Below are 27,261 nucleotides of genomic sequence, written 5' to 3' on the forward strand. Positions count from 1 at the left end.
ACATATGCATTTATATATAACATAAGTGTATAGATATTTTTCCTTTTTTAAAGGAAACATTCCATTTGGATGATAATCTGATATCAGCACACTAAAATAACTGGGAAATTTTCCAAGAAAAATCTACTATGAAGCATTCCATTGACCCAAAACATCTGAATTAAGGCTGCACTTAATCCATTTAAATAACACACCTGGTATATAGTCTTCAGGCTTATTCAAAAGAGTTACCAGGTGAGAATAATTGGAGGCCAGAATAATAATCTTCCTCTGTGGTCCTTTGTAGACTTGAAGTTTATTTAATTATAATTCCTAAACAAGTTTATGCCACTTGATTATGATTTCTCAAATATTCTTATCTTTAGAAAATCCATTAGTAGTCTCTGGCAACCAGCATAGCTATCTAAAACCAAAATATTTTCTACTAGTCTCAGAATCCTAATATGATCATGTGGCTGCATACACTCCTTTCTCTACTTAGAAGATTATCTAAGGACAGTTTGTCCAAATTTACTTAATGGAAACGTGCCCCAGGGGCTGTGTTAGATTACATGATAACACTGATAATCCTAGACTAATAGAAACAGTTTGTGCCATGTAAAAACCCAAAGGTTGCTGACTATTATTTAATGTCTTTGTAGGAAGTTTCCCTTAAGGAACAGAGGACAGAATTTGCCCTGAGAGTTCCTGTGGTTATATTCAAATATTCTATATATAGATATAGCTGCCTGAATGGAAAATTTGTATTGCTCAGAAATAAGATCCAGGATTTGTAGCTTCCCTACAATGGAAATTTAGGGACATAAAGATCTTCTCTTTTGTTTTTAATAAAACTTTACATTCTTTTTACTTACCTCTTTTTAACACGTTTTTACCTGCACCAGAGGCAGCCTAAAACATGAGTCATTTATATGACCTATATGGGTGAGTTGACTTACTGTCTCTGTTTGGTAAGAGTGCCCTAATAAGTTACAGAAAAGTAATTACCAAGGTTTTAGGAGAAAACCACAGAAGAAAAGAAACTACCACTCTCATAGGATTTTAATCATGGACAAATTAAAGTGTTCCGTGCCAGCACATCAACTATAGGCTAACTAAATCAACTCCCCTGCCTGCTTCCTTGGGTACTATCAGAATAAATGCATTAATTTTTACTCATGAATATTTATACAGTTCTTCCCCAGGCATTGTGGCATATACCAGGGATAAAATGTGGTCTAGAGTAAAATAGAAAGTGAAAATCTGTACAGAAATAAATATAAGGGGGTAAATCATGGGGTGCCTGGGTGACTCAGTCAGTTAAGCGTCTGACTCATGATTTCCACTCAGGTCATGATCTCATGAGTCATGGGGTTGAGCACCTCATTGGGCTCCACACTCAGCGCACAGTCTGCTTGAGATTCTCTCCCTCTGCCCCTCCCCCTGCTGGTGCTCTCTTTGTCTCTCTCTCTCAAATAAATCTTTAAAAAATATATAAGGGGGAAAATCATCAAAGAGGGAGATGCAGAAAAATTACAGTAGAAAGCCAGAGGGAAAAGAGAGCCTTTTAGATGGAAAAAGTCAGAAAAGGCTTGATGAAAGTGTTGTCATTTGCCATGAAAGTTATGAGTCAGATGGAAAGCAAGGGCATTGTAGAAGGAACAACTTAAGAGAAAACATGGAGCAAGAGAACGTGGTAGGAGATGGGGTGAGGGACAATATAAAGTTATATTTGACTAGAGTGTAAAGGCACGTGATGGAGAAGAGCTAGAAGGATTGGTTGAACCTCAGTTGGTGGTTTAAATACCATGCTAAGGTCAAATGATTGATTGGTCTCCATACTTGGGATAAAAACGGCTATGTGAAACACTCAAAAAACCATTATTAATTCTATTGATAGAGCAGACATTTTCCAGATAGCAGAGCACATGGCAGATAGCACCAGGGATATACTATCTAATCTCAGACATTTCTCTTCGGGAGAAAGTGCACATGTAAAACATTATCACTCATTAGCCATCTGAAAGGGAGAGCCAAAGTCAGCACTGATATTTACATCAGTAGGTTCAGCTCAATTTCCTTTGCATCAACCTGACACATTATTTTGGCATTTCATATAGGAGCAAAATAATTTTACTATCTTTAAAATGCATTGTAATGTGTGTCCTTTGTTTAGCTGCCACTAATTATACTCTAAAAATGGTGTAACTTGAACAAGAGGCTTTTTGGGTGAGAACTAGATATAAATTTAAGATAATATGATAATAGATACTGTGTCTTTTTATTGTTTTCTTAATTACAGGAGACTGAGCTTAGAGACTTGTCTAAACAGAGTCCCCATCACCTCATCCCCTTAGCGTCTCCCTCCTCACTCACAGAGTAATCCTCAGTGCTTCTCTGCTCTTAATTATCAATTAAAATGTGCTTAGTGCCCATTAAGTATCAGGGAACATAGCCAAGGGCAGAAACTCCATAAATGTTTATTGAATGGATGACTAACTGGTAGGTGTGTTAGGCACGAGATAAAACAACAGCCATGCAATATTCCTCTTCTTCAAGGCAAGAGTTTTACTAGAGGAAATACCACTGGTACCAATCCAAGTCACCTGTAGAAGTGGTTCAAATACTTCACAATAAGTTGCCAATAATGTGAAAGAAATGTCATCACTTGTACATATTTCACAATCAATAACTAATGTCTTATTCAGAAAGCAAGAACAAATTGCCTCAGTGAACTTGCTAGATCAAGACTCTGCTGGCTTAGGTCATGCTTAAAGTATCTGAGGAAAGAAGAGACTCAGAACCTTCTATACTCCTTCCTACTGTGATCACAGAAAGTCAGGCTCAACACTAGTCATATACTGGGCAAGTTCATTAAAATAACTATAACATCAAATTTGGCTGTATTTATTTAAAATACAGCAGTAAAACTCTTCATCATTATCAATCTACTGACCTAGTAAATACTGAGCAATTCATATGGGCAGGGAAGTGGGTGAATAAAAGAGGCAGACGGGACCGTTATATTTCACATTTCCTTTTCACCTATATCCTTATCCCATTTTAAACACCTTCAAAAAAAAATCCATATTACAGTTTCTACTTTTCCTACAAGCCCAAGAGTTCTGAGAATAAAGAACTTATATTCTAGGGCTTGAATGGAGTTACAATGGAAACTTTCATTCTTTAAGCTGGGAAAGTGAATATAGGTATTCTTCTAAAAAGAAAAAAGCAAACAAAACTGGCATTCAAAAATGGCACCTCAAATTTCTATGGTATAAACACCTCCGTGCACTTCATAGCAGCTCTACCCCCTGTAACCAGGAGCCCATGAATTTTTTTTTTTTTTTTGTTAATGTAGGGAAGCTGAGACAGCAAGAGTAAATGATGCAAGGGGTATCTTCATTTGAGTTATCCCAGAAGGATTCTAGAGCAAGTTGTTTATTGGAGGCACAAAGGATGCTAACAGGAAGAGGGGAAGTGATACAGGAAAGGGAATGCAGCCCCAAAAGTGTGTGTTTTTAATCCTGCTCCCATGAGGACAACTGGAACTTATTCCTGCAGAGGCTGAGCTGCTCCTAAGGGGTTTCATTCTCTGGCAGAACAGCCTTCTTCTGTGCTGGGGAAAAAAAAAACAAAAAAAACCCCTCCTGGGCACAGTAATGCAGATACAGGCGTTGGAAGGCGGCCTGAGCACACTGAAAAGCCTGAGAAAGATGGACAAGTCACTCAGACCATCCACCACAGTGGGTCACACATGTAATCTGCAGCAGAACTGCATTGTAGTGTATGGTATCTTGAATTCTGGGTGTATGTTCTCTCCTCCGTATTCCCACAACACAATGCTTAGAGTGAACATGTACTACTTAATGTAATGCTAGGATCCAAATACCATTTTGTGTTCAAATAAACAAGGAATATAGCTCCACCAAACAGCAATAGCCAACAAAACTTGAGGGCATACTTTGTAACAGGAACTATGCTAAGTGTTTCTTTTGTATCATCTTAATTTTATTCTCAGCACAATTCCATAAATAAAGAAATATTACCACCATCTCTACATTGTGAGGAGGAAAACAAGGCACTGAGAATTTACAGTCTCGAGGAAATACAGCTTTTTAAGTGGCAGCGTTGAGATTCCAACCCATGCACCCCCATATTAGAGCCTATGCCCCTAACCATTATTCCCTACGGGCTCCACCCCTGACTGTTTTGGAGACAGGAGGTGGCTAATAAATCAATCTACAGGTTTGATTACTGGAAAACTATCTGAGAAATTTAAATGTATTCTGTGGTGACATCAATGCCTTTCACGGTCATCAAAACTTAATACTACCAAATTCACATGATCGAGACGCTTTTACAAATGCACTACATATACTGCTTTTTGGTAAAAGTATTCTCCATGATTGCGAAGGAAGATATAGATAAACTATTGTATACGCTTTATAAAACATGCTAACAACAGAATAAAATACACAGACTTTGTAAAATAGTCATACCTTCACTGTCCACATTCCAGCCTCTGGCTCTTTAACATTCACCACCTTGGCAGAGTTAGGGATATTTAATAGCTCATTCAGGCCAAATCCCTTTTTTATCAGCTTCCCTAAAAGACAGACATAAAGGTAACAAGCACAATCTTTATTTCAGTGATGTGTATTAGCTACATACATTTCCAGTATAAATTACCTGATGGACGTCTGTGCCTTTAGCTCAAAACACTACTTTATTTATATCTAAAATGGATATCTAAAATGGGTCTAATTTTATGGTTTCTGGACATTGGAACTGAAGTATTAGATTCCCATTTGCCATACAGATTTGGTCTAAAAATAAGAATCACAATTGGCAGACTGCAATCATATTTCCAAAGCCAAACTAGGTAACAATTATTGTGGCTACTGAGAAGTTATGTGCAGTCACTAGAGACAGACTTAATAGGCGGCAGGAACAGTAAACCAGAATGCATGTCTTTTTGGAGATCACTCAAGGTATTACTGACATGAGGCCTTGAACATTTTGTGCACGAAGCACAAAATGTTAAGCTGTTTTCCGTGAAGCACAGGAGAAGGCTTTTACTGTCATATTTCAAGGAGGCGGTGGAATGAAGTAGCCTGATACCATCTCCAACTGACCCGAGACTTAGCTAAAGTATCTAGTAGTTAGAACCTAGAGAAGAAAAAAAGCCAATGTGGAAGTAAGCCATAGTCTAGTTGTTCACTTCACTCTTGGCTCTCCTATGGACTACTTCTGCAGTTAAAAAACACATCAATTATACGAATCCTGTGTCTGCATCAGAAGTTCTACAATCACTGTAAATAACTTCAAATATCAACATCAATATCAATGACTTTTTAAAGTAATGGAAGCATCATGCAATGGATATGGGTATTTTTAATTATCCAGGTAGTAAAAACTACAAATCTTTCCTGGGTAGCATGGATTTTTAGAATGGAATCCTCCCTCAATGGACAAATCCATTTATTTGGCTAAATCCGTAGGAGTCTTGAAAAATAGGTTTTGCTTGTTTTGTAAATTTCAATTTGATTGGTAGTATGAATGTGGCCTTGGAGTACAATTTTCTATGCTGTATTCTTTTAGGGATTAGCTATTCTCTAAGACTCGAACTGAATAAATAAGAAAGCTAGTTACTCTCTTTTCATTTATAAATCCTCACAAATAGGTTTAAAAAAGTAACACAAATGGAAATAATAATATTTTGCAAACATCAGTAGGTTAAAAAAAGTATTTCTAAATGTATAAGTAGGGAAAATGAGGTTTCTATCTTTACTAGATTACTTTTCAATGTAAGTCGTCTTATAATATTCAACTGGCAATGGAATTAGGCCAATTCTTAGGGTTGTTAACACATGGTTGATGAAACAAAGTAAATTTTTAAAAATATTTTACTTATTTATTTGACAGAGAGAGAGAGAGAGCCCAAACAGAAGGAGCAGCAGGCAGAGGGAGAGGGAGAAGCAGGCTTCCCCCTGAGCAGGAAGCCTGATGTAGGGCTTGATCCCAGGACCCTGGGATCATGACCTGAGTCAAAGGCAGACACTTAACCATCTGAGCCACCCAGATGCCCCCAAACATTATTCTGATATGAAAATGAATGTGGTCTTTAATTGTCTTCTGTAAAATTAAATCTTATCAAGAAGATGATATGGTAAAAAAAAAGAAAAATAAAAAATAAAAAATAAAACTAGACAGTTGGGGTGCCTGGGTGGCTCAGTGGGTCAAGTGTCTGCCTTTGGCTCAGGTCATGATCCCAGGGTCCCCCTGCTTGTGCTATCTCCTGTCAAATAAATAAATAAAATCTTAAAAAAAAATTAGGTAGTTGTATTAAAAGGAGGTTTTTCATGTGATTCATTAAAAATAACACAAATTACTGAATTTTACAGAATCTGTTACTGTGAAATATTTCCTCATGTGTAAATTCGGAAAATATAATTTCAGGCTCAAGTTAAAATTTTTTTCTTTTGAGTAGTTTAGGTATAATTAAGTTACTAAATATCTGTTGAAATTATTAGGAGTTTCAGTTTTTTGAATTGCATGTTAATTCAATTAATATCACTTTTTTTTAAACATCTTTCCTAGTCACTTTTGAATTTACTGAATTATTCATAAAGTTAGCATTAACCTGACATAAGTAAGCGTACAAAAAACTTTTGCCTTTCATGGTTTTTGTATTTTATTATATGATGTTTGATATATCTCACCTAAAGGATTGCGAATTTCAATCCCTGGAGAAGGGCCACTCAGAGACACAGTAACCTCTTTTAGGCTGGGATCGAAAGGAATTTTCCAAGTGTTTACAGCTTGGTCCAAATGATCTGTTGATAAGAGGTGAACTTTAGAGGACTGTACTGCCTCCTCTACCCATTTTAATACCTATAAGAGAAAAGAAGAAGTGTGAGTGGTGTCAGAGCATTTACAGTTTTATACAGCTATGACTTCTAGATGCAGTATTTCACTTTGGTGAATCACACGAATCAGGCACTTCCTGTACTGGTGTGAGGTTTATTTTCATCCCAGTGAAGAGCAACCTTTTCCTACATCCAGTTATTGCAGTAGATTCAGAATAAAATGCTACTTTAAACCATGCTCAAATGTCAAGTTTTCTACTTGAAATAATATATTCAAAATGAGATTATGGTGTCCAAAAGCCAATTAAGTGACATATGCAGAGATATTACAGACAGCTTTATATTTTTCAAAAGAAATGGAAAGAACCTATAAAAAAAACAAACAAACATAGTATTGCCAATATTGTGAGATCCCTTTTCCCTCCATTTTCTCTTTCTGGATTTTTTTCAATATTCAATTTTTAAAAGATAATTAGTAAATTATCTAATCCAATTTCAATATATTGGATCTATGAACTATTGAAATATGGTATATTGTAATTATATATAGAATATTGCAACATATTTTGCATATTAAATATTGAAAAATAATTGCAATGCCAGCAAAATTTTCATTTTTTATGATAAAATAAATAAGTACCAAAGCAATGGAAAAAATGACCACTGCATTTTTTAAATCATAGAAAAATATTTCAGATTAGAACCAATTTAATTAGTGTATTTTGAAAACTAGTCTCTGGGAAAATATTAAGAAATTGGGTTACAAAAATGTGTTAATGTCTCACTGTGAACAAGGAGGACTTCCTGTTCTCAGAAGTGTTCTGCAACAGCAAATGCAATTTCTCATTAAACAAATAATGCATTTCTGGACAGATACTGCTTAGCTGAACTTACTACAATTAATTCTAAATCATGATAATCTTTAATCTACCTCTGATCTTTCTCTGGTTCATACGTCTTTCCAGATTATATCCTATTATGAATAATTGCTCTTGTAATTACTCATAAAACACTAAACAGAGCTGAATATTAAACTATAACCTAACTGTTCAAAATAAACAAAAACATTTTTCAAATTACAATAGTGGTAGTCACAAATCAATTAATCAAACAACAAACACTGTGAAATAACTTCACTCTACATAAAAACTATCCCTTGATGTTTGTCCTCAAGGATGAGGAAAGTGGCTAACACATGTTATCATATAAATAACAATGGTAAGGCAATTATTTTCATTCATAAAGCAAATATTTATGGTTCAAGGTACTTTCCCAGGTACTGAACAAGTATTTTAATCAATATTTAGTAAACACACTTCTCTGGACTAGTGTTTGCTGTTTTTTGCATGTTTTATACATTATTTTATTTTTATTTTATTTTTTTTTAAGATTTTATTTATTTATTCGACAGAGATAGAGACAGCCAGCGAGAGAGGGAACACAAGCAGGGGGAGTGGGAGAGGAAGAAGCAGGCTCATAGCAGAGGAGCCTGATGTGGGGCTCGATCCCATAACGCCGGGATCACGCCCTGAGCCGAAGGCAGACGCTTAACCGCTGTGCCACCCAGGCGCCCCACATTATTTTATTTTTAATAAATCTTCCTGTCTTTTCTTTAGGGTCAAGAACCATCCACATCTCTTTCATCTTGGTATACCCAATACCAAGTGGCATGCTCTACACATGATATAAGTGGGATATGCACTAACATGCATGAAGTTGGTCATAATGATGATAATAATGATGTCTTCTTAAATAGAAGAATATTATGGGAATTCATGAAACAGGGATTCGTTGCTGAAATAACGTATGTAATGTGCCCATCATATAGTTGCCACATAGTACATTCATGTTTCCTTCCCACTATATCTCCATTCCCTTCTCTTCCCCTAAATGAATATTTCAACAATGGCTTCATAGGCCAAGTGAAAAAAGATCATGCATAAAAGTCATAAATACTTCTGTAAATGAAAAAAGAAAGGAGAAGTCATTCCAGGTAGAAGAGAGGACCTGAAAAAAATACACAAAAACAGAAGTTTTCCAAATATGTTGGGAACATGATTGAAGCCAAGCAGCTACAGTTAAGTATTCAGAAGAAGGAAAAGCAGAAAATGAAGTTGGAAGCTTGTGTCAAGGGCAGACTATGTACTATCACCAAGTCAGGATATGATCTTTGGATTTTACCCTACACACCACAGTGAAAAATTACTGAAGGGGTCTGAGCAGAGGACTAATACACTGAAAGTGGTATTTTACAAAAAAAAGAAAGAAACAAAAACACACCTTGTAGTGGTGTGTTGAATACAAAAGTCAAACTGAATAGAAAATTGACAAATTGAATAGAAAGATCAAATTCATTACAATTAATTACCCTTAAAATGAAATATTTCCTCAGATTTTAACCTTATAAGGCACCTGGAATTTTACATAGGAAATTAAGCATATATCAACATAATCGTGTAAAGAAGCAGATGCCATATTTGAAAAATGGGTTCTCAGTGTTCTTGCTTGAATAGAAATGTATGGATCATCTGTTCATCAAATCTGTCGATATGGCTACAGAAATCAGACTTGTTGTCATATCTGACCACAAATAAAACATTTTAATAATCAGAGTGTTGACATTTTTATTTATTATACATAGAACATGGCTGCCTAACTCAAGGAAGTGGAAAAGATTTGCTTATTGTCTCAGAAAGCAATTGATAAATTTTGACTGATAATAAATAACTTTGAGGATAATGTCTGGCATAGAGACAAAAGAGAGAAGACAAGAAAAAACTGGATAAATGAACAAAACATTTATTTTAAGGGCAAGACATATAATGTGGCTATAAATAATTCTCAACTGAAAAGGAGAAAAAGAATTAGAAAACAAGAATTGCACAGTACCTCAAGTTTAACAAAGAAATGCAACAGAAATGGAAGAAATTTTTAACACATCCTTCTTTAAATGTATATCTCTGGGCGGCTCCTCAAATATATCTTTCCCTCAAACTCAACGCGGAGAGGTTATAATGTATCATTGGATATCTATCCATTATCTCTGAGGTATGTATAGAAATCACTAAGTCTTAGGCATTCTTATAAAAATGGAAGACTTTCTAATTTAGTTGCATTTTCATAAGGCAAGTGTGTTCAAATGTTATGGAATATAAGCACTTTCGGGTTTACTCAATACCATTTCCAATTCATCAACATTTATGAGGCTTTCACAAAGGGATTACTATGTATCATAACATTACTTGTGAAAGATACAGTACAGATTTCTGAAAAGTCACTTTTTATCCTCTTATAAGAAAAAATAAATTGAAAACAGATGCAATCCATTTTGTTAGAAAATATAGATTTTACCAGCATACGAATAAAAGTAGGATCACTGAAAGCTACAGAATCACCATTAGTGAGGATTCTGGCCTCTTATATCGTCACATATAAGAAAAAATTTTTAGTTGTCTAACCATGAGAAATGTCCTCCTGAGATTGGAAATGATCTTCTGTTTTAATGACAAATGGAACAGAACTACAATAATATGAGAATCTTTGGATTGGAGCATTTTTGCTAACATAAAAACAGTTTCAAACCACTAGGGAACCATTAATTATACATTAAAAATTTTAATGCAAAAAATGTTTCTCTAATGATTTGTCCCAGTTTATATCTCAAAGGGGCTTTGAGACCATCTAATACAGCTCCCTTATTTTACAGATGAGGAAATGGATATTTGAAAGAGTTCTTGTACCTTTTAAACATCTAACCAGACTGATTCTAGCTTGATAATTATGTTTTATATAAGTCCCTGTGTTCCTGAAGATACTCTCTTAGTTTAAATATTTTGCATTCCTATGTAATGATCAGTATTTAAAAGTAAGTTCACGTCTATTCCTCTCTGGAAAGAGATGCAAATATTGTTTCAAAGCACAAAACCAGGATACATTGTTCTGTATTAAAAAAATAATAGTATAGGCAGAAATGCAAGTAAAATCATTTTGCATAGCTTCAAGAACAAAATCTGAAGAGCTTTGTTTAGCTGTTTAGCTTAGCATAATGAAATATGGCCCTTAGGGTCTATCCATGTTTTCACAATGGCAAGATTCCCTTCTTTCTATGGCTGAATAATATTCCCAAGTACATATATACCACATCTTCTTTATTCATTCATCTGTCGATAAAAACTCAAGTTGCTTCCATGTATTGGCTACTGAAAATAATATTGCAGTGAACACGGAGGTGCATATATCTTTTCAAGTTATTGTCTTCATTTCTTTGAATTAAAACTCAGAAGTGGAATCAAGAGATCATATGATAGTTCTATTTTTCATTTTTTGAGGAACCTCCATACTATTTTCCATCGGGGTTGCATCATTTTACATTCCCTCCAAGAGTGCACAATGGTTCCCTTTCCTCCACATCTTCACCAACACTTGTCATTTCTTGTCTTTTTGGTAAGAGTCATTCTAACAGGTGTGAGGTAGAATCTCATAGTGGTTTTGATTTCACTTCCCTGTTGATTAGTGATATTGAACATCTTTCTATATACCTGTTGTCCATCTGTATGTCTTCTTTGGAAAAATGTCTATGCAGATCCTGTATACATTTTTAGTAAGTTGTTTGTTTTTTTTCAATTGAACTGCATGAGTTATTTATATATTTTGGATATTAGCCCCTTATCAGATATATGATCTGCAACTATCTTCTCCCATTCCATATGTTTAGCTTTTTAGTTTGATATAGTCCCAGCAGTTTATTGTTTGCTTTTGTTGCCTTTGCTTTTGGTGTCAAATCAAAAAAATCATCACCGAGGCCAATGTCAAGAAGCTTACTATCTATGTTTTCTTCCAGAGGTCGTATGGTTTCATGCCTCACATCTAAGTTTTTACTTCATTTTAAGTTAGTTTTTGTGTATGGTATAAGATAGTGGTCTAGTTTCATTCTTTTAAATGTGATTGCCCAGTTTTCCCAACATGATTTATTGAAGTTCCTGTCTTTTCCCCATTGTATATTCTTGGCTCCTTTGTCATAAATTAATGGAGTGTGTGTGTGTGTGTGTGTGTGTGTGTGTAGATAGATAGATGATAGATAGATAGATAGATAGATAGATAGATAGATAGATGATAGATAGATGATAGATGATAGATAGATATAGATATATTTGGCTCTCTATTCTGTTCCATTGATCTAAGTGTCTGTTTTGTGCCAATACCATACTGCTTTGATTACTATAGTTTTGTAATATAGGTTGAAATGAGGAAGCATGATGTCTTCAGGTTTGTGCTTCTTTCTCAAGATTACTTTGGCTAGATGGGGTCTTTTGTGGTTCTATACACATCTTAGGATTGTTTATTCTATTTCTGTGAAATTACCATTGGAATTTTGACAGGAATTGCTTTTAATCCGCAGATTGCTTTAGGCAGTATGGACATTTTAATAATATTAATTCTTCCGACCTATGAGCAGGGAATATTTTTCCCTTTATTTGTAGTTTCATTCAATTTGGAAGGAAAATTTTAATATAATGAATTACATCCAAATGGATTTCCCCAGAACATCTTTTCTCCGTTCACTGGAAAAATGGAAATATGGTAAGGCGTTAGACACAATTTGTAATTAAATTATGCATATATTTGTATTTTTGTTGTTGTTATCATTTGTCTTCCCTACTAAACTCTAAGTCCCATGAGAAAGAGCACAGACCATGGCAGACATGTTCACCACTTATCTCCCGAAGCTAATATAGTGCATGGGACATAGTAAATTCCGAATAAATATTTGTGAGAAAGAAGGAATAAGGGAAAGAGGGAGGTAGAAAGTGACGGAGAAATTAATTCTATGTCAGATCTTTACCTTTGAGAGTTAAGAGTGTGTGAAAAGGTAGCATTTGGGCTCTGTATTCATTTGTGACAAACACTGTCTCAGCACTGAATTTTCAACACAGAAGCTGAATAGGGTACACGCATGTGTGGTCTTAAAAGTGAGCACCAGGCCCTATTTAGTTTTTATTTCTTTATTTGGGTAGTTAGCTTGGGATTTTAAAATGCAATGGAGAAATCTCTAAAATTAAGTCAGCTTTTTCCTATTTAAATGCCAAGACGTATGCTTCTCAGTAGCACCGGATACAGATTTTAAGGTCAGTAATGGTAGAAAGTTAGTCAGAAAATGAATTCACTGAAGCAAGAGCAACGTAAAAGGCTAAGTGAGGTGTAAACGTGCCCATCTAATAATCAGAACCTATTCTAATAAAGATTTGGGTAACATTACTATTAATAATAGCAAACACTTTCACAGAGCTTATTGGGTGCCAGATGCAACAACTTTGTAACAACTCTTCAACACAGGTATGGTTATCTCCATTCGATAGATGAAAAAAACAAAATGGAGGCATAGATCCCAATGTCTGTAAGTCACACAACTAGAAAGAAGCAGGGCTGGCCTTTTGATCCTAGTAATCTTGTACATTTCTGAAGTATAATAAAGAAAAAATGGCAGCTTTCAAGAATAAATCAGAAATAAAGCTAGTGAAAAACAAAAATCAATGCAGGTGTTTTTAGTGAGAGGTGGCAAGCAAAACAGTGATCTGATTAGCTGTATGTTTTTGTCACCATTGGGCAACAAATTATCAAGAATTAAATTATATAAAAATATTAAAGTCTTTATATTTTATTTGATGTGAGAAAAACTTGCCACATTTTTGTGGCAGACCCTACGTACTAGCAGCGGCAGGCTTCATTCTACTCTTCTCTGGCTAGAAAGAGATGATCTTCTGGATAACCAGGAAAGCCTTCCCCCGCCCCAGGTCCAAGTTCCTTTCTACTCTGCGGTATAGCATGGAGCTCATAATTCAGAATATTCTTAGAGTCACCAAGTAGTTACTGAACATCTACTGAATATAAAGGATTGTACAGGATATTATAAAGAAAACCAAAGAAATAGAAACACATTTCCTGCCTTGTAAGACATGATGATCTAGCTGAAGAAATGGGACAGACATTAAAAACAAATTAACTAGCTCTTACTTTCTAGTAATAAATAAGCAAGATGAGAATACAAATTTTCAGTGTATAGTCCTAAACTGTGATGCACTTTTCCACTCAAAAAAGTTTTAATTATTCCCAGTTACATCCAGGATAAAGCCCAAGCCAAGAGTAGACTATAGGCTGGCGATGTCAGCAGTCACCCTGGATGCAGGCAATAAAGAGATGCACTGTCTGTGGGAAAACAATAATAAAACTTACAAAAAGTTGGTCTGTTTTTTTAATATCTCCATGTCATAGTAAACAATGTCAGTCAAAGATTTCCCCTTGAAAAAAAATCTTGTTTGGTCTGAAATGTAAACAATTGCTCTTATTATTGTTGAGTATTAATAATGCACATAAGCTTCAAGGTAACACATTTTATTACTTTCCCTCTAAGAAATGTTGTATTCTACACAGACATTCAGAGAACTCCCAATTATACAATAGGTATGTGGTTATGTAAACTATGCTACTCACTTTCATTTCAGGAGTAAGTATTTAGTAGTGTGAGCCACATATTCCTGGGTTTGGACCTCAGATTCGAGCTAAGCATTGACAGCTCAGGAGTTACATGATAGGACATGTGTAAAAAGATCTCTCCAGCCTCTGTGTTGAAGTTAGACTCTAGGGGATTCAAGGACAGAAGCAAGGAGATCAGATATGAACATCACCAATAATCTGGGTGGGAGATGACCCAGAGTGACCCAGACCAGGGTTGTGGCAGTGGGGCAAGAAGTGACTGGATATTTACTGCAGACAGGCTTGACAAAGTTTCCTGAAGACTGGACATGGAGGTTGAGGATGATACCTCTCTGTTGGCATAACTGAGACTGAGAAGACTGCAGAGAGAGTTGATTTAATGGGGTGGTGGAATGAGCATGAGACGGAAGCTCTCAGCTTAGGCATGCTAAATGTAAGACATCTATTTATTAGACATCCAGGTGGAAGTACAAAGGAGGTAGTCAGATACATGGAACTTGAGTTCAGTTGAGAGATCCAGATAGGAGATATCATGGAATTTAAAGTCATGACATTTCCCTTGCAGCTCCTTCCCACCAAGAACTTACACAAGGGAGGAAACACATTCTTTGATAAGAAGCTTAGATATCCAGACATAATGGCTTGGAATAGAGCCTTGGAACAAATTTCCCCTTCTTCTGATTCCAGGAAACCTTCAGATGACAATCTGCCCCCCTTGTATATGTGCCTACAGGGAGTGAATTCACTAGCCATGTCAATACAAGTGCTCTAGACTTATGGCAATGAGAATTCTCATCATAGATGAATAAGTTGGCATTCTGATTTTATACAACACTGCTCTGAGTTTGGTGAATCCAAGTCTCTTCCTGAGGATGGGTCACTTACAGAGTGCTGACAAACCCAATTTCACAGTTTGCAAATTTTAGCAAATCACTTTGAGATGTCATACGTTGAGATCTCCTGAAAAGGTCTTTTGCTGATAATACACATTTGTATTACTTTTTGTGTGCCTAATACTTACTTATTTTGGAAAATTGTACAGTGAGCTTTTCTAACAGTACAGGCTCAAAAACAAGTGTGATTGGTGATTCAAAGGGCAGGTCTATACACTGCTTGTGCTAAAGGTATGCAAAATAGGGAATAATTTGTATTTAAGGTTGGGTTTTTTTTTTTTTTTTAAGATTTTCTGGTGGAATGAAAATTTTACCCAAGTCACACAGAGAATATGGGTTGGGGGAAGAGTTCAAAATGGGAACAGCACTAGGGAGTTTGGGTTCAGTGGGGACACTACAGAGGACTGATGACAAAACCGACCCTCAACTTTCAATTACATGAACACCTAAAATGTGTGTAAAATTACCACACCTTCAACACAATGGAAGTTCTCTAATGTGCAACAGCTGAAAAAATAAAAGCACATTTCAGCCATTTTTGAAGGGTGAAATAATTCCTGCTGGCTATTTTAAAGTGTCAAAGTATATTTCATTAATTTATCTTCATAAAATTCTTATATGTCACAACTTCAATGTGTTACAAATGACTGAGGAAATTTAATTTGCCAGAAAATACACTTTAACATAATAAAAATATAAAAGATTGACTTTTATACATTAGATCCACAGACCTTATTCATCTTCTAGCTGAAGGTGTGTATCCATTTACCAACCTCCCCCTATTTCCCACACTCTCCTGCCCTGGCAACCACTGTTCTACTCTCTACCTCTATGGGTGTGACTTTTTTTCTTTTTTAAGATTCCCATTTGAGTGATACCATGCTGATAACACTGTATTATATAACTGAAATTTACTAGAAGAGTAGAACTTAAATGTTCTCACCAAATAATAATATATAATAAAAATTTTTAAAAAGATAAATTTGTGAGTTGATGAATGTCTTTTCAAAATGTTTATGTATATCATGTCACAATTCACACTTTAAATATTCTACAGTTTTATTTCTCAATTATATCCCAATAAAGCTAAAAAAAGATAAAAGATGATTTTTTTTCATTCATGTCTCCCATTGAATCCTTTTATGTTTGCCTGGGTCTTCTGGTTTGTTGGTTTCATTTTTTTCCCTCTACTAAATACCTATCTATTTTAGAATGGAAAAGTCTCAGTGAATTCAATTCTGTCATTAAAACTTTTCCTAGTTATTAAAGCTAAAGAAATACATCAGTACATAAATACATGCCTTTGTGTATAGACATACATGCTGTATCTGTACGTACATACATAAATGCATGTATGCCTATATACATAGACTAGTTGTGATCTCACTCCTGGCTACACCAAAGCAGGAAAAAGTCCAAACTTACTCCAACCTCTTTATGAGTAAAAAAAACACCCTAATTAAAGAGATACTTGAGTACTATTAAAGTTAGCCTTTTATTTGAATAGATATGCAGAATTATATAAGTATGTGGACATAATACACGGGAGGAGGATTCATAGTTTAGCCAGATTCTCAAAGTGAGATAGGAGGAGAGTTTTTAAAAACAACTTTACAGAGGTACGGTCTCTTCTACAGAACAGCCTTTTACATTACTAAACAAAAAAAATTTTTTTTGAAGTGTCTGAACATCTTACTTAAAATAGATAAATTAGTGCATGAAATAATTCACACCACAAAGAAGTTTTGTATTTCATAAATGGGCTACAAGCTCTTTTCAGGTGTTTTTTTTAATAGTCATTAAATAAGTAAGAGAAGAGACTATGAGCTAAGTATTCCCAAGTACTAGAGCAAATTTAATTTATAAGAACTAAGAACAGTAGGTATTTACATGCCCTGATCTACCCCCCCACCCCCAATTTACTGGAAGGAAGCTAAAATACAAGATCGTCTGGTTTCTACTTGACGTAAAAATCCTATTAGTCCCTTACAACAAAAACCTAATGAAAATTAGCAAGATCTTTTCCAAAAACCCACCAAATATAGAATTCATTCCCGAGAAGAATTTACTAACATCTAAGATCTGGTTCTTAAGTCCAGGAACCTAATTTCAACTGAGACTAAATTCGGGGTAGAGAACTTAACTTCTTTGGGGCAGACATACATATATTGAACCCCCAATACTGATAATGCCAACTCACATATTTACAAGGAGGAATAAGAACACTTTATGACCACATGACTCCTCTATTGGCTTCTAGAGACAGACTTACTCTGGGCTCCAAATCATACCTGTATGGTTGTTTTGAGGGCTACAATTTTACGTATGTATGTATGTATGTACTTTATTTATACTATTTAGAAAGCACTTACATGCTAAGCCCTATACTAAGAACTTTACAAATTTTACTTCATTAAATGTTTTCCATAACTTCTAAATATTTACATTTTATTTTATGTAACACATTGCCAGTAAGTGTAAGATATAAGATTCCAAAAAAGGCAAAGAACCCTAAATCTCATGCTACTAACCATTGGAAGATTATAATATAGGGTGAAGTTCTTTAGTTGCCTATCACTCCCCCCAACATATTTCTACCTTTGAAAGAAATCTTGGATTCTAAATGACTAAGGGAAGAAAAGACAGAGGGGAAGGGAGATAGGGGGAGGGAAAGGAAGGTAGGGAGGGAGAGAAGGAAGGAAGAAAGGAGAGAGAAGGGGAGAGAGGAAAACGAATAAATTAGATTTTGAGCTTCTAAGGGCCTATGTCCTAGTAATTGAAGTGACTGAATGGATTTCAAGCATAATTTTGACTCTATGCAATTTTCAAATTATGCCCTAGTTTAAAATGACATCCTCCACACACACTTAAAAGGTAAATCCACCATACTGTCACGTGCTTGTTGAGTTTGGAAAAAACTCAAAAAAACAGGGGAAGTGATTTAGGTATTTTTAACACTTAATAGCCTTTGGGTGATTAATCTCACAATACCAATGCACTTCTCAATGAGATGGGAAAATCTTATTGGCTATAGACTACAGTTCCTTTCTTCCCTAATCAGAACCATCTTGGACCAAATGGACCCTAACTCAGCTGCCTGAAGATCCCTCACTTTTAGACAGAACTTGGGTGGACAATGCAAAGATTTCCCTTAATGACATAACTGTCTCTATGCCGCCACACTGATTAACACCCATCCTGATTTATACATTATTTAGATATTTTAACATTCAGTTAAGTTATAGGCAAGTTTCATTGACCCTGGGCCATAGGCACTAAAAGAGGCCTTTTGCATATCTCTGCTCTAATTATATGTTGATTTTAAAGTTAAGTTCTCAAGATCTCATCATATTTTCCATATTCCCAAACACCCTCCTAAGAATTAATAACAAACTCCAAACAAAGCTTTAGGAAGTATACATTCAAACATATAGTAGAGCTTTACGTACATTCAATGAGGAGATAAACTGGAGGATTTTAAAGGTCTAGTGATTCAAAGGCTCTCTACAAAGCATGAATGCTAGTAACAATGTGGCTTTAAGCAGTCAGGAAGAGGAGCCATCAATGTGGACTAAAATTATTGGGAAATGCTTTATAGACGTAGTAAAACTTCAGCATTATACAGCTTTTAAAATCTGGCACCATGCACAAAAACCTCAGTAACACTAACTCTTTCCAGATTCCCTCTAATCTTTAGCAAGGACCCTTCAATTTATATGACAGCATGGATTTTACTGGTAACGTTAGCAATAATATAGGTGAATATTCAGCACTTGCCAAACATCTTCAGTCTCCCTTTTAAATTACAATAAAACTTTATTAGCTCCTACAACTAAATCATCACTCCAGAGATGGCAGTTGGAAACAACTGTACAAATCTTAGGAGGTCCTAAGGGTAAAAAAGAAAAGTAAAGCAAGAATAGAATTTGGGAAGTAAATGATAGCAATGGATTAAATCAGAGAAAAACTCATCAGGATACCAACAGGTAGTCCAGTCTGAAAAAGAATAGATTGTAAAGTAAAGGTAAAACAAAGGCAGGAGAACAATTTCAGCACTGTGGGGGGAGGAAATAATGGAAAGGGGGGGAAAGGAAAAAAGAAAAAGCATCCCACCCATAGGCTATTAGGGTCTTTGGACTAAATACTATCTCTTGTTTATTTTAAACCTAGTTATTACAGTATATTAACAACTGAAGAAAGAATAAAACTGACTTATAGCCTGAAAAGGGATTTTATATTAAGTCAATAAACATTCAAGTACAGTCATTCTACCAAATAGTAGTTCTATACTAGATACACAAGGGTGAAAGTATGTTTCCTGACTATGTGAGTTTTACAAGGCCAGAGTTTAAGCAACTAGAAAACACACATATTTGGCATTTGCTATCATAAACTAGAGTAACATATCCTCTTCATTTCACCCCTAGTAAATTCATGTTTTTGAACAGGAAGGACAGTTCTGGGTTTCTGACTGAGGAGCAATGGAAAGATGCTTCAGCAAAAGATAACAGAACATTGATGTCTCCCCAAAATCCTCCTACTTAGGGACCGACCCAAATTTGACCTAACGCTGATTCAGTTTGGAGACCCCATCTAAGAAAAAAAAATACAAAGTCACAACCATAAAAGTTGGAACAAAAATAGTTACCTGCAATAAAAAAATAAGACATATACATTTCAAAGTATTAAAACCTGACAAATCTACAAGCAGAGAAAGACAATTATCATATGGTTTCACTCATCTATGGAACATAAGAAGTAGGAAGATCGGTAAGAGAAGAAAGGGATAAAGAAAGGGGGGTAACCAGAAGGCAGAATGAAGCATGAGAGACTACGGACTCTGAGAAACAAACTGAGGGCTTCAGAGGGGAGGGGGGTGGGGGAATGGGATAGACTGGTGATGGGTAGTAAGGAGGGCACATATTGCATGGTGTACTGGGTGTTATACGCAACTAATGAATCATGGAACTTTACATAAAAAACCAGGGATGTACTGTATGGTGATTAACATAATGTAATAAAAAATATTATTATAAAAATAAAAATAAATAAAACATGACAAATCTAGAAATAAATAAAAATTTTGTTATTGTTAATTAACAAGAGTCTATGATACTTTTCCCCCTACATTTTTGACTGATATTCTTTGAATGGCTATTCACACACACACACACACACAATGTGTAATATTTTCTATAAAGAGAACAGAATGATAATTCAATCTTTAATACTGCTTATCAAAAAGCATTTTTAAATTCTTATCTGGGATGCTTTAAAAATTCAACTACATACACTGACACACTTGGTTCTTGTACTATTGCTAGAGCTATGGATCTAAAAAAATAGTCAAGATCACTCCAATGTCACTGGAAATAAGGGCACATGTGTCAAAGGGGAAGTCAGAGTTGAAGGATACAGCAGCCTTAACCAATCACAGTTTAAATATCTTATTTTTGCATCTCTGATCCCCATACCTTTTTAACTCTATGAGTGCATTTTGGCTCATTTCCCAGAGCCTTGGAAGGGGTTCACACACAAAAAAGTCTCTTAGACTTAAATTCTGTTACCTTCATTGTAATCTTGCTTCCACTCCCATTCTTTGAAGGATGCATTAATTGCAATGCCCCTGCCCACTTACTACACCAATCAAATGGCAACTATCAATGTTAGATTTTTTGCTGCTTGAAGACCAGTTAATCGGGTCTGTGACTGAGTGTGGAGTAAATATGAAATAAGAGCAGAAGGCTCTTCTCTCATTTCCCTTTCAGTTTTCCTATAAACAATACTATTCTGATCCTTACTGAACAACAACTGTGTGTTTTTCACACAGTTAATTTACAGAATTAATTACAGAATTAACTGAGGTAGGGTGGGTGAATGAGTACTATCCTGCAATCTTCAACACATATAAAAAGGAAAAGTGAATGCATATACCTTGGAGGAGAGGAAATGAGTTAAATATAAAAATGGGGACCTTATCTTTTAAAAGCCAGGCAGAAAACAGAAGCATGATCCCATGGTATAGAGAGTCACCAGTGGTAAAGAATGAATATACTCTTGGTGGGGAGATTCACAGTCTAGTGGAGAAAACAAATGTAAATACACAACAACAGGACTCCAAGAGGTACAATAATAAAACTGTATGTCAGGTATGATTACACAGAAGATTAACTCTGGGTTTGTCTGGAAAGGCAGCCATCCATACTTGAGATGGTTTTTGAAGGATGAGCAGGAGTCAAATGAACAAGCAGAAGGAGAGCACTTGGGACAGTTTGAAGGCATGGACGTAAGATGCAACATGGCATATCTGAGAGTTGCAAAAGTGTGTGGTGGCTGGTGTTCATACAAAGTGGTAAGAGATAAAGGGGGCGAAGGACCGAGAAGAACACAGAAGTCCTTCCATGCCATGCTAGGTGCCAGGCCTTACCCTGAAGATCTGTGGAAATGACAGAAGGAAGTTAGAAACAGAGTATCACAATTAAGTTTATACATAAGATGGATCTTACTGGAAAAATATGGAGTATGAATGGGAGGGTCAGGGGAGTCTGGAAGCAGAGGGATCAGCAGTGTGGCAGTTAAAAGAGTGGTCAAAAAATAATGAAGAATCAATAGATAGTGGGAAGGAAGAAGAGGAAATAGGTGCCAAAGACAGCTTAGGTTCAACATTACCTAAGTGACAATTTAATGTGAGACATGTAAAAGAAGGAAAGTCTGGAATGACTCAGATTTCTGGCTTCAGAAACAAAATGATGATGCTGTTTAACTATGATCAGAAATTTGAAAGGAAAGTATGGTTCAAGAGGCATCACATCAAAAGGTGAATACTTCAACTAGTAAGAGGAAAAAGGAAAACTAAAACAACATGAAAGTATATTTAAAATTTACGACAAAGACATAATGTTATACCAGTTATAAATGACCACTTTTTATAAAGAATGAGAAAAAAACCTCTTAAGTTATAGTCTACCTATCATTTCGAAGAGTAGGTAAGCTAATTAGTTTTGGATTCCTTCACTAGAACAGAATGACTATAAAACTGTTCTCTTCATGACTATTAAAGTGATTTATGTATTGAAACAATTAGAAGAAACCTGGTCTCTACCAATTGCGTAACACAAAATTCAATTTGACCAAAAGTGTTGAGGGATCAGTTCTAAAATTCCTGCTGCTTCTGTATCTAGCATAAATAATTTTATATTACATTCTTGTTTTCAAGTTTTATATTGAAACTTTTTCTTATCATAACAGTAACAAAAGCTATTGGAAAAGAGTCAATCAAATAAGAAGAAAATAAATAACACCCACTATTGTACTGCCTGCAAATAATGATTCAGTATTTTGGTATTTCTTTCCATATTTGTATGTGCGTGTGTGTGCGTGCACTTACACATAGGCTTATTTATTATTTACATAATTAGGATTATACTCCACATATAGTTTTATACTCTTCTTATTTTAATACATATTATGAGAACTTATTATACACTCACATATCTAATAGATATTTGAAAATACAAAAGAAATTAGACTTCATGTCCTAAAGCAAATTTTTTTATTATTAAATGAGATTATAAGAAGATACTTAAGGTTGGGGTTGGGAGACAAACTAAATGCAGCAATTTATAGGTAATGAACTAATCAGTGTCTAGCCTCCCAGGGAAAGAGGCAAATCCCAAGACTAGATATTTGTTACTCATGGACAATGTAAGAAATGTCTTACATGTGCTCTTTTAGTAAGAGGCTCTTAACATGCAATCTATCATGGACTGGTTGAACTCAGCACTTGGAGTTTCCACACCACAAAAAGAAATACTTGGAAATTCACCATGGTTTCATCAAACTATTGCATTGATTCCTTGGTTATTTTCTAAGGTCTTGGTTTATAAATGGAACATTGTGATAGAGGGAATACACCTTTCTCATTCCTAAGTCATAATTAGCCTTTATGGTAATTAGCCACACAATCTGTACAAACCTCTGGAGTTAAACATACTGAAGTCAGCATCTTTGATTTTAGTGCAATTAAAAAATATGGCTTTATGATTCAGTAAGAAACTGAATATCTTGGCCTGAACATGAACAGGAAAGAAAACTGGCAAGAAAAATGGCCACAGTTGTTCTCTCAGCAATCACGGGGTAGAGAAATGGAATTACGGGCTAATTATCTAATACTTTAAGCACATGAAATACCTTGGAACAGATGAAAAATCAATGAGAAGTATTAATTCATTAGAAATTTAACGCACAGATTTCAAACTCCGTCTTTCACTTGCAACATATATTCATAATAAATAACAGTTACAGCACCAGTGGAGCTCAAACATCTTATTTCAAACTTTATCTACCCAATAAATAATGCTGGTATTAATCAGACACATTTGTAAACAAACAAACAAAAAATAACAGATTATATTAATCCAAGGAGGTAATCAACAAAAAATTAAATTGTCCCCAATGCCCAGGAATTAGAGTAACTAATTCTTGACTCAGAAGTTAGGAGAACCAAAAAGACAATTCTGGAGACTAAATGAAATGGTCAAGATATTTCCACAAAGACAAAAATGATTATAGTTAAATGTCACCAGAAATATATCACCAGAAACAACACCAAATGTTGTTTATTAGTTTTACAGATGTTGAATGATAGGTAAATATCCAAAATGAGTAATGTTTATAGTTTCAGTAAGTTTTCATGTGAATCCTTATATTTCAACCTCACATGCTTATATTCAATAATTGTCACAATATTTCTGAAGGAAACTCCAAAGATTTTGCTGGAAGCATTTTTTTTATTGGTACAAAAAAATAATAATGATACCATACACATCTACCAGAATGCCTAAAATGAAAAAGACAGAAAACACCAAATGTTTTCTTATATACTATTTTTGGGTATAAACTGCATATCTGGTCTTACATTCTGAAATCCAGCATTCTCACTCCTAGATGCTTAACCAAGAGAAATTAATACATATGTACAATAAATGATACATCGTAGAATGTTCAGAGCAGCGCTATGTCTGTTAGATCAAAACTGGAAATTACCCAACTATGTATCAACAATGGAAAGGATAAATAGACTGTGGTATATACATAAAATGGAATTCAATATATGAATGAGAACGAATAATCTACAGACATTGACGTGGCTGAATTTCACAAACACACTTTTGAAAAGAAGTACACCCCAGGTATACTGAGCTTGTGAAAATGCATACTTATGTGTACTTCAGAGTATGTCCATAATACGTCAATGAAAAGTTTAAATTAAAAGAAAAATTATTAGTTATTCATAAAAGCACTTTCCTAACCAAGCATATTCATTATATTTATTAAGTATACCTTAACTGAAATAAAATTTCACTAATTAAATTCAAGAAGCCCAACTATACACCTAGAATTATAGGGTATTCAAAAGACATAAGATGGAAAGAAAGAAATAAAAGATTCCCATGGTAGCAAAATTTATAATAATGCTGGGCAACACACTGGACAAAAAAGGAAACCATTAGAAAACAATAAGATATAATATATATACTGCTTTTTTTTCAGCTCTAAAGATACCATATAAGATTCACTATTATTTCGTGTGCTAATTAGAGGGGGAAAAAACACTTCTTTTTTTTAATTTTAATTTTTTATTATGCTATGTTATTCACCATACAGTACATCCTTAGTTTTTGATGTAGTGTTCTATGATTCATTGTTTGCGTATAACACCCAGTGCTCCTTGCAATATGTGTCCTCCTTAATACCCATCACTGGCCTATCCCAATCCCCCACCCCCCTCCCCTCTGAAGCCCTCAGTTTGTTTCCCAGAGTCCACAGTCTCTCGTGGTTCATTCCCCCTTTTGTTTACCCCCTGTTCATTCTTCCCTTCCTTCTCCTACCGACTGTCTGCTATTTCTTATGTTCCATAAATGAGTAAAGCCATATGATAATTGTCTTTCTCTGCTTGATTTATTTCCCTTAGCATAATCTCCTCCAGTCCTGTCCATGTTGCTGCAAATGTTGGGTAATCGTTCTTTCTGATGGCTGTGTAATATTCCATTGTATATATGGACCACATCTTCTTAATCCATTCATCTGAGCTACCCTATGATCCAGCAATTGCACTACTGGGTATTTACCCCAAAGATACAGATGTAGCGAAAAGAAGGGCCATATGTACCCCAATGTTCATAGCAGCATTGTTCACAATAGCTAAATTGTGGAAGGAGCTGAGATGCCCTTCAACAGATGAATGGATTAAGAAAAAAAGACTTCTAATCAATCTTTGATATGCCACTGATTGCAAAATAAATTCCATATAAAATATATTAAGTTGCTTTTTTTTTTAAAGTGCCTCTTATAATGGATGAGAAATGTGCCAAAACAGACGGTAAGTATTACAGACGGTCAGAACAGGAAAGCATCCACATTGCATGAAATACTCCAGGAAGGATTCACGTATCAGGTGAGATAGAAGAGGGTCCTTGAAAGGTGGAAAGGAAATAAGTTAAAAGCTGGAAGGTCAAGTTATTTCAAATTAAAGAAGCTTTAGAAGCAGAAACGCAGAGGCAGCAAAGTGCTCTATACTGTGTGGAGGGAGAAGGGAGATAGCTTAATTAGAGTTGGGAATGGAGTATTAAGAAATATCTGGAGACATATTTGGATGGCAAGGTGAGACCAGATTATGGAGGGGTTGGGATTCCAATGGAAATAATTTGGATACCATTCAACTGGCAGCAAGAGTTGGGTTTTAGAACATGAGCCAGAAGTGATTGCAGTGATGTTTGAGGAAGCTTATCTTACTGGACTGGATTGGGGAAACTAGAAGTAGAGAAAAAAGAAATTATTGCAGTAATACAGGTGTGAGGTGATGAAGACTTGAGCTGGAGTGCTGACATTGCAAAGTGCATTAAATAAAAATTTCCACAGTGTAACTTTATGATGCATTCCATATGTAAAACTAAATTTGGTGTTACAGTGAGCACAGCTACCTAAAAAGAAACTGCATGCTTTTCTTTTTTTATGAAATATTTGACTTAAGATTGGAAGCTTGAACACATGTCTGATCTATAAATATATTTTGTGCAAATAATAAAGATGAATAAAAAAGAGTTACACTGAGAAATAACTATCCCCAACCTTTTCAAAGGAGAGTAACTTAAGCTTTATCTTTTTAAGACCTAAAGTTTCCAAATGCCTAACTAAAAAATCTGTTGGGTATTTACCTAAGCTATGCATGTTGGATGTTTACTTCATTTAGATCATGAAAGATTATAAGCTACTGAGCACATAACAATTGGGTTAGTTGGTCTATTGGTCTATCTATCATCTATCTATCGATCGATCGATCGATCATCTATTTCTATATCCCTTTTTCTCCGATTGATCATCTATTTCTATATCTCTTTTTCTCCTCCAGCTAGTTTTTTTTCTGACAGAACATGCAGAACACAGAGTCTCAAGTGTTTATAACCTTTATACTAATATTAAGTCTTAGAATGTTTAGTAAAGTGTTTTGCTCAATGAAATGGGGCAAAAATCTGTGTGATCTTCATCACCAATTATGCAAATGACTATGTCTTTAGACAGAATCTTAGGTACACACTAAGCATTTAGGCACAATTTTAACTTAAAAAGGTAGATATTTGATATGGAACAACAGGAAACAACAGATATTGGTGAAGACATAGAGAGAGAGTTACCCTCTTACATTGTTGGTGGGAATACAAAATGGTGCAGCCACTCCGGAAAACAGTATGGAGGTTCCTCAAAAAGTTAAAAATAGAATTACCCTAGGTAATTGCACTACTAGGTATTTACCCAGAGCATATAAAGATAATGAGTCAAAGGGGCACATGCACCCCAATGTTTATAGCAGCAATGTCCACCATACCAAAACATGGAGAGAGCCCCAATGTCCATCAACGGATAAATGGATAAAGAAGATGTGGTATATATATACAATGGACTACTACTCAGCCATCAGAAAGAATGAAATCTTCCCATTTGCAATGACATGGATGGAACTAGAGTGT

The 27,261-nt window shown here is 35.1% G+C and overlaps 1 protein-coding gene across 2 annotated transcripts in view; it reads right to left on the bottom strand.

The window, feature by feature from the left end:
* HMCN1 (hemicentin 1) overlaps positions 1 to 27,261 on the bottom strand; it is a 477,641-nt gene that overhangs the window by 290,687 nt on the left and 159,693 nt on the right. For both annotated transcript variants that reach the window (XM_034666795.1, XM_034666794.1), the window contains exons 5-6: positions 6,705 to 6,876; positions 4,482 to 4,588 (exon numbers count right to left, since the gene is read on the bottom strand). In XM_034666795.1, the coding sequence (XP_034522686.1) occupies positions 4,482 to 4,588; positions 6,705 to 6,876 (279 nt within the window). The remainder of the gene's footprint in view (positions 1 to 4,481; positions 4,589 to 6,704; positions 6,877 to 27,261) is intronic.

The sequence above is a fragment of the Ailuropoda melanoleuca genome, chromosome 8 (assembly GCF_002007445.2).
Source record: "Ailuropoda melanoleuca isolate Jingjing chromosome 8, ASM200744v2, whole genome shotgun sequence".
Taxonomy (NCBI): Eukaryota; Metazoa; Chordata; class Mammalia; order Carnivora; family Ursidae; genus Ailuropoda; species Ailuropoda melanoleuca.